This window comes from Dipteris shenzhenensis, chromosome 10 (assembly GCF_047967505.1).
Source record: "Dipteris shenzhenensis isolate YYH24624 ecotype China chromosome 10, Dip_SZ_1.0, whole genome shotgun sequence".
Classification (NCBI taxonomy): domain Eukaryota; kingdom Viridiplantae; phylum Streptophyta; class Polypodiopsida; order Gleicheniales; family Dipteridaceae; genus Dipteris; species Dipteris shenzhenensis.
Genome location: NC_141605.1, coordinates 48,129,462 through 48,137,992, shown reverse-complemented (window position 1 = coordinate 48,137,992; position 8,531 = coordinate 48,129,462). Strand labels below are relative to the sequence as shown.

Genomic DNA, 8,531 nt, shown 5'->3' with positions numbered 1-8,531 from the left:
CATCTCCTGCCTATCTATACCCACCCCAAATCATGACATTGAGGAAAGCTCTAGGGTTTTAAATGAGACATGGAACACCTTTGATAGCCAATATCAATCGAAAGAAGATTCAAAAATACATGAAAAACACTCTGTCCTTCTCTAGCTTATCCTTCACAAAGCAGTGTGGACAAACAATAGAGGGCTCATCATAGGTAAAGGTGATGGTCAATGCAAAAGATGCCCAGGACACATAAAGGATATCTTCCATCTTTATGTTGCCTGTCTAGCTGCTAGAATTGTCTAGAAGGTAGTCCAAATACAACTAGGGGACCTATCAATTGGAAATCAATACTTCTAGGTGATGCACACAAAACTAAACAAAGCACTTGGATACTTTTTAGAGCACAGGCACTGTGCTTAATTTGGGTCTCTAGGAACAACTTGTAGTTTATCGACCCTGTCATTAATGCACAGGAAGTCTTTTGCAACTAGCTTGGAAAATTCAGTTCCAAAGGCAGCTCACTTTCATGAAAAAAAAAAATCAACCAGCAAAACTAACTTACTTTTGTCATGAGTAGGCACAGGAAGAGCTGGACCTAGACAGGTTGAACTACAATGAAGCCTATTTCCAACTCATCAAGGAGAGAGAAGAACATGAGAGGAAGTTTTTTAATTATTGCAAGATCCATTTTGCAGGACGAAGCAATAGACAACTCACTCATTTCAATGTCAAGCTTGAAGATTAGTGACTTGAATGGTCTCCTTTTGATGTTCAAGTTTTTTGGTCACCATCATGAAGCTCTCTGATACCCCCACCCTAAGGTCTAATTATTTAACACCCTTTTGGTATTTTTGATGATATCCTACTCCTATGGAACTATGTGAAGCTACATGTATAAATCTTACTTTATATAATACAAAATATCTTTTCTGCATAAACAAAAAACAATTAAGGAGCTCATCTCTCAACCAAGTGGTCACCAAAGCATGGGTATTCATGCTATTACATATAAAATCATATTAGCGAATTCCAATCACTAAGTTAAATGCACAAGTATTCAGAGAAAACTCAAGTTGACACTTACAAATTCATTTGTTGTAGGCTCGACAACAATGTAATCTCACTAATCCCTATAGGGTCAACGACTGTGCATAAAACTTTGTGATGCTTTTCCATTGTATTTGAATGCTCTTTATTGTAGAGACTTCAGTGCCATAGTGTGATGGTTCCCTCTCCAAACATAAAAGATCTTATTTGAAAGCATGTGAAATTTGCCCAACCAAAACTAACCTAGCCATAATTTAACTAAACTCGAGTCAAAGGAATACTTATCTCATGGAGGGCTTTGAGGAATCAAGATCAATGAGAAAGGGTTCTAGAGAAGCTTTGTTAGAAGTGGCAGAATGTGCCACGTATCACAAATGCATCACATAGGGATGCACCGGTTGTGAGTGTCCCACTCCCTGTCCCATACCATACATTAGCCTCATCAACTACCAAAAGGGTTTACCACTCAGCCCTTATATTCAAGGTCATCTAGATTCAACATGTGCTTATGGGATTACTTCTCAAGCCTTATTGCCACATGTGAATGTGAGAGGCCATGACGTCCTTGGCCTCCAATTTTCTCTATAGTCCAGTTAGTCCAAGGTCCCCCTAGGGTGGTGTTAGGACCACACAAGGCCGGTTATATTAACAAGCATTACATCAAGGAAAGAAGTCTAGAGCGTGGAGTGCTATTTCCCTAGGTCCCCTCTATTTCCTTGTATTTCCCCTTTAATTTCCATTGGTGTTAAGAGATGGTCTAGAAGGAAGCCTTCATATGGAATCATCCCTTGTGACTTCCCATCTTTTCTTTCAATTTTTTCTTTCCCACTATCACTAGAAGTGTTGAAGTATCCCTCATTCATCCAGCATATAGGATAACAACACCTGCAAATTAGCAATGTACTTATATGGCTACATATTATTGTTTTCAAAATTTTATAGCAGGTAGTTAGATCCCGTTGTACATCGATCTGCTTCCTTGGAACTATCTCTGACTTATAAGCGGGTACCGGTGTCCATTCCGAGCTAAACTTCAAGAGGGGTCCTAGGCACCTGTATCCGAAATCGAGCTTACTCTCCTCTAAACACAATTTCTATCCGACTATGCGAACGTTTTCTCACCAAGAGCTAGCTGGATACCACAGATGGAGTACCGTTTTGGCAGTAGATGTGAATTTCGGACAGAATGAGCCTTTTTCATCTAATGCAAAAGGCCTGTCTAGAGCCAAAGGGACCTACTTTCGTGGCTGTCCTCAAAGCTTGTGCCAATGCATGTGCCGTGACAGAAGGTAAGCTGATACATGCCAGCATAATAAAAACTGGTTTGGAATCAGATGTTTATGTAGGAAACACTCTGATAGGTATGTACGTCAAATGTGGGAGCCTTGATGATGCACGCCAGCTGTTTGACAGATTGCCAGAATGCGATGTGGTTACATGGAACACAATGATTTCTGGATATGTTGGACAGGAGCCCTTTCTTTTTTTTCAACGGATGCAAAAAGTTGGTGTGCAGCCAAACAGGGTTACATATTTGTGCATTTTGAAGGCATGTTCCAGCGAAAGAGCCTTAAATGAGGGTAAGGTAACACATGCTCACATCGTTGAAGATGGATTCGAGTCTCAAGTGTCTGTTGGCAACACTCTTCTTGACATGTATGCTAAATGCAGCACTCTCCAGGATGCCCGTTGGGTATTCGACAGGTTGCCAAATCGTGATGTGGTGTCGTGGAGTGCAATGATAGCAGCTTTAAGTGAGCACAGCCATGGTGAGGAGGCCCTGCGACTTTTCCAGCAAATGCAATCTGAAGGCTTGGAACCAAACCATGTCACATTTACATGTATCCTAAAGACTTGCTCAACTGTGGGGACCTTGAACCAGGCCAAGCGGATTCATGCTCAGATCATTGAAAATGGGTTTGAGTTGGATACATCTGTTGGCAACACCCTTGTTGACATGTATTCAAAATGTGGTAGCGTGGACGATGCACAGAAGGTCTTTGTGCGATCATCCAAGCGAGACGTGGTCACATGGAGTGCAATGATTGCAGGTTTAGTCCGTCATGGTTACGGGAGTGAGGCTCTTCAACTTTTCCTGCAAATGCAGCATGAGGGAATGGAACCAAACCAAGTCACATATGTTGGCATCCTAAAAGCATGTTCGAGCACAGCAGCCCTGGGTGCAGGGAAGCTCATTCATGCCCACATCATTGAACGTGGGTTTGAGTCAGTTTTGACAGTTGGCAATACCCTTGTCGATATGTATGCCAAATGTGGGAGCATAAAGGATGCACGAATAATATTTGATGGGTTGTGGAATCGAGATGCAATCTCATGGAGTGCAATGATTGTAGCATATGTACAGCATGAAGAAAGCCTAGAGGCTCTACAACTTTTCCAGCAAATGCAAGAGATGGGCTTCCAGCCAAACGAGATAACATACACTGGCATGCTGAAGCTTTTCTCAAGTAAAGAAGCCTTAGATCAAGGCAAGCTTATGCATGTACACATTCTTAAACATGGATTTGAGTTAAATGTATGTGTTAGCAACACCCTCGTTAACATGTACATCAAATGTGGGAGCCTTGAGGATGCATGGAAGGCATTCAACAGATTACCTTCACAAGATGTCGTTACCTGGAGTTCAATGATTGCAGGTCATGCTCAGAGTAAACATGCCGAGGAGGCTCTCCAACTCTTCCATCAAATGCAGCAAGTGGGCATTGAGCCAAATGAGGTCACTTTTGTCGGTGTACTGAAGGCATGTTCTGGTATTGTAGCCTTAGAAGAAGGCAAGCTGATTCATTTTCAGATAATGAAACGTGGGTTTGAGAGGGATGTATCCATTGGCAACACCCTTATAAGCATGTACTCCAAATGTGGAGGTCTTCAGGATGCCGGAGAAGTTTTCGATAGACTACCAAGACGCGATGTCGTCACCTGGAGTGTGATGATTGCAGGGTATGCTGAATTTGGCTATTTTGAAGAGGCCCTCTATTTATTCCAGGTGATGCAAGAGGAGGGTGTTGAGCCAAACCGTGCCACTTTTGTCTCTATTTTAAAAGCATGTTATACGTCAGCAGCTCTAGTATTTTGCAAGGTGATTTATGGCCAGATCCTTGAATGTGGTTTGGAGTCTGATGTTCCAACTGCTAACAGCCTCATTGATATGTATGGCAAATGTGGGAGGCTAGTGGATGCACTTGCAGTGTTTGATAGCTTGTCTGAGCGAGATGTGGTTACATGGAGTACAATAATTGCTATGTTGTCCGAGCATGGACATGCTGTGGAAGCTCTCCATTTTTCTGAGCGAATGCAACAAGAAGGCTTGGAGCCAAACAAGGTAACATTTCTCTCCATTTTGAAAGCATGTTCCAGGATCATTGCCCTAGAGCAGGGCATGTTGGTTCATGCTCATATCCATGAAGGTGGTGTTGATTCAGATTTGTCTATTGGAAACACTCTTATTGACATGTATGCCAAATGTGGGACCCTCATAAATGCACATAGGGTATTTGACAAGTTGCCGAGGCGAGACGTGGTGACATGGAGTGCTCTGATTGGAGGTTATGTTCAGCATGGGCATATCCAGGAAGCTGTCCATCTGTTTGAGCAAATGTTGCAGGAGGGTGTAGAACCAAACAATGTCACATTTCTTTCCATCCTCACAGCATGTTCCAGCATAGCAGCGCTTTATCAGGGTAAGCTTATTCATGCACTTGCCATTGAAAGGGGTTTTGAGTCAGATGTAAATGTTGACAGCACTCTTATTGATATGTACACCAAATATGGCAGCTTTGAGGATGCATACACAATATTTGACAGACTGCCAAAGCGGAATGCTGTGACGTGGAGCTCAATGGTCACAGGTTTTTCCCAGCGTAATGATTATAAAAGGGCCTTGCTGCATTTTGAAGGCATGCAAAAAGAAGGCTGGAAGCCAGATGATGTGACCTTTCTCTCTCTACTCTCTGTGTGCAACCATGTGGGTCTTGTGGATGCAGGGCTGCATCACTTCAAGTCAATGCGAGAGGACCATGGAGTTGCTCCATCTTCTGAACATTATAATTGTATCATGGACCTTCTTGGCCGCACAGGACGATTAAAGGAAGCTGTGGTCTTGCTTGAAACTATGCCATTTCTGCCTGATGTTGTGGCCTTGACGTCTTTGCTTGGTCACTGTAGAACACATGGCAATGTGGAACTGGGTGGGCGATGCTTTCGATACTTGGTAGCAACGGATGGCAGGGATGCTTCCGGGTATGTGCTGATGTCAAATGTTTATGTTCATGCTGGCATGCACCATGAAGCAGACAGAATAGAAGGGCTGAGAAAATGTGCAAATGCATGGAAGAGGCCAGGTAAAGCACTTATTGAGATTGATAATGAAGTGCATGATTTTGTTGTGGGAGACAAAAGCCACCCACAAAATGTTGAGTTCTGTGCAAAGTTACAAAGACTCTCTTTTCAGATGAAGGATGAAGGTTATCTTCCACAGTTGGGCTCAGTGCTCCAGCCTGTCCCCCTATGAGAACAAGGAAGATGCTTCATGTGGACACTTTACAACAAGTATCAAGTGGTACACTTCAATTAGCAAAATATTTATGAGCCATGGGGTACGGAAGCTCAAGGTTCCTAGTGCTACGTGCTGACCACTTCCTTTCCAATAGCTTAAAGCCCATAGAATTATGATCAGGCATAGCTGAAGATGATTGATGCATGCCACTATTCTCGTTTCAAGGATAGGGGTTAGAGCTCATCATAGTGGAATTGAATTTTCTTGGCCCAAAGTGAAGCTTGCAAAGAAAGATGCCCGTATGACCAATAGTGCTGTCTATGAATGCACTTCATGACTTAAGCAACTGTATAATTACAAATTGATGCCATCAGAAACTGTAGGATGTGAAAGTGTTTGGTTCTATTGCTTATGTTCATGTCCTTGATGAGAGGAGAAAAAAGCATCTTCATTGGGTACTTTGTGCAACAGAAAGGGTATAGATGTTAAAATCCTTACACTTGCAAAATGCAAGTGAGCAAAGATGTTGTATTTGATGGAATGAGTAGCTGGTATGCACCGACAAATGTCACAGAAGATGCAGATGCGTGAAATGGTGATGTATCACATGCAGAGCAGCAGTCACAAGTGCTTAGTGAACCAAGAGAGTCCTCTCATGGTGGGTCCAATGCATGGGCAGGTAGACTGAGATCAGATGGATCTTCTCATGACAGTTTAGATAGTGGTATGCAGGTATCATGCAAAGGAAAAGAAAAGGTGGACCATTTTGCAGTTTTGTACAGGGCACTCTCATGTGGATGGACATTGGAGAGTCATGTGGATTAGAATAAAGTCTCGATGAGGAACTTGGGATTCCTTCTGTTGTTACTCCTGGTGTAAGGCAAGAAATGCTTTGAAGACACCTGACAGTGATCGAGGTGTGGTAGGTTCACACGTGTTGTCGACAATATGAGATATGATGGCTATTTAGCTCATCATTATGCTTATATGGATAAGGTAATACAAGAACTAGAGTCCACGTGCTTTGAGAATGCATTAGGCCAGAAACATTGAGATGAAGCCATGGATAAAGAGATGGCTGTCCTTGATGCAATTCATACTTAGGATTTGGTGTCTTGCCTCAAGATAAGAAGGCAAGTGGTTGCAAATGGGTTTATAAGGTGAAACACAATGCAGATGGGTCTGTGCGTAGGTATAAAGCAAGATTGGTTGCCAAGGGTTATGCATGGACATATGGCATTGATTATGAAGAAACATTTATTCCGGTTGCTAGAATTGCAACCGTGAGAGCAGTCATTGCTATGGTGGTTGCAGCTAAGGAATTGTCTTTACATTAGATGGATGTAAATAAGACAGGGGGATTGTGCTTAGTCATTGATATTGATGACTTGCTTGTCATAGGTAACAGTTAGTCATTGATATTGATGACTTGCTTGTCATAGGTAACAGTAATGCAGACATTTGTGATGTTTGAAGCGAAAATTTGAGATGGCAAGATTTGGAAGAGCTGATTACTTCTTGGGTATTAAGGTGATTAGTGTTCGAAAGGTCACCTCCCTATCTGTGAGTCCCCAAATGAGGAGAGCATGGGAGAGGTAGACCAAGGCATGATTAGGCTGCTACATGGGCAGCACAAAGGAGACCTTGTGTAGGAAAGATGGCGGGGGTATGAAGCTTGGGATGTGGCCTGGTAAGACGGAACTAATGAGCAGGCATACGGCCTGCCCTGTGAAGGGCGCGTTAACATCAGCAGGGTACGGCTCCACTGTACAGGGTTGTACGGAGGCTTATTTGATGGAGAACAGGGCTGTTGGAAGCCTGACAGAGGGCGGGATCTGCAATGGCCAAAGACACCTGCATGGCAGGGCCTTTGGGGCTTATATGGAGCCTGTAACAAGGCTGGAACAGGGCCAGCAGATGGGCCTATCTTCTGGAGGTGAAGGAGCTACATCATAGCCTGCAGACAAAGCTGAGAAAGGGTTGCCCACCTAGGCTGGCTTCCGGACAGCATGGTGGAAGGGATCTAGATAGAGAGTCTACATATGCTTGAGGTGGAGCACGCAGGCTCAGAGATCTAGAAGTGCTTGACATCTAGGAGAACCTTTTGGTATTGTATCCTGTACTTTGTGGACAGACGCGTACCCTCTATTGGGTAATTTTTAACATGGTATCAAAGCCCAAGTAGGAGGCTCACAGGTGTGGGAGCCTGAAGATAGGGATCTTGCTGAAGGACGAGTCAGATTCATAAGCTCTTGGGAATCGACTTCCATGATTGGAGGACAGTACCCTTGCGAGAAGAGTGACTCAGGTTAAGTCAGGTGCGTTCAGAGTTCTGGTCTACTGAAAATTTCAGTTTGGTTGACTTCGTTGTGTGGTATAACAGTAGAGATGTTGACCGTTACAGCCTCTTCAGTCAGCCTCTTCAGTCCCTGCTCTCCCTTCCTCTCCCAATTTTCTCTCATTCACTATCCCTAACTTCGGAGAGTCTGAGAAACTAGACGGGACCAACTAACCGATCTGGAAGGTGAAGATCTGGAGTCATTTAGTTGCTCGGAAGCTATGGAAACTGACAACGGGAGTGAAGGCGAAGTCGGAGGACATGGTGGACAGGCAAGGGAAGATACTCATGGCAGTAGAGAGAGAGGGGCTCGAAGCTTGGGAAGACAGAGATGCCCATGCCCCGGCATTGATCATAGGGACTACGGCAGACTTCGTTTTTCCTCATATCTAGATGGCTGAGATGTCAGTAGAGGTGTGGGTCACCCTGAAGGATCTGTACGAGACAGACAATACTTCCCGAATTTCGCTTCTTCAGCATCAACTCTACAATCTTGATATGGAAGGAGATACGGTACATAGGCACTTGACGAAGGTCAAGGTGGTGAGGGATCAATTGCCATCAGTTGGTCAAAAGGTGGACTCATGCGATTTGGCCTTGATGATACTGAGGAGGCTATCTCGGAGTTTCAAGAGCTTTGTTACGAT

General features: G+C 43.7%; 1 protein-coding gene across 2 annotated transcripts; it reads left to right on the top strand.

The window, feature by feature from the left end:
- The first annotated feature begins 1,830 nt into the window (after positions 1-1,830).
- Positions 1,831-6,393, top strand: LOC147897915 (pentatricopeptide repeat-containing protein At2g33680-like). 2 transcript variants are annotated; one of them, XM_087380889.1, is made up of 2 exons: positions 1,831-2,319; positions 2,444-6,393. In XM_087380889.1, the coding sequence occupies exons 1-2, from the start codon at positions 2,135-2,137 to the stop codon at positions 5,559-5,561; spliced, it is 3,303 nt and encodes a 1,100-aa protein (XP_087237015.1). In that variant the 5' UTR covers positions 1,831-2,134; the 3' UTR covers positions 5,562-6,393. The 2 variants fall into 2 exon arrangements, with proteins under 2 accessions (XP_087237015.1, XP_087237017.1); XM_087380891.1 differs by lacking the exon at positions 1,831-2,319 and having other exon boundaries at positions 2,557-2,610; positions 2,712-6,393.
- The last annotated feature ends 2,138 nt before the right edge of the window (positions 6,394-8,531 follow it).

Excerpts from the sequence above, each read along its gene's own strand:
- LOC147897915 (XM_087380889.1), top strand. The coding sequence starts at position 2,135 with ATGCGAACGTTTTCTCACCAAGAGCTAGCTGGATACCACAGATGGAGT. Across the intron at positions 2,320-2,443 it reads TGCATGTGCCGTGACAGAAG|ATTGCCAGAATGCGATGTGG; the intron begins GTAAGCTGATAC and ends GCTGTTTGACAG.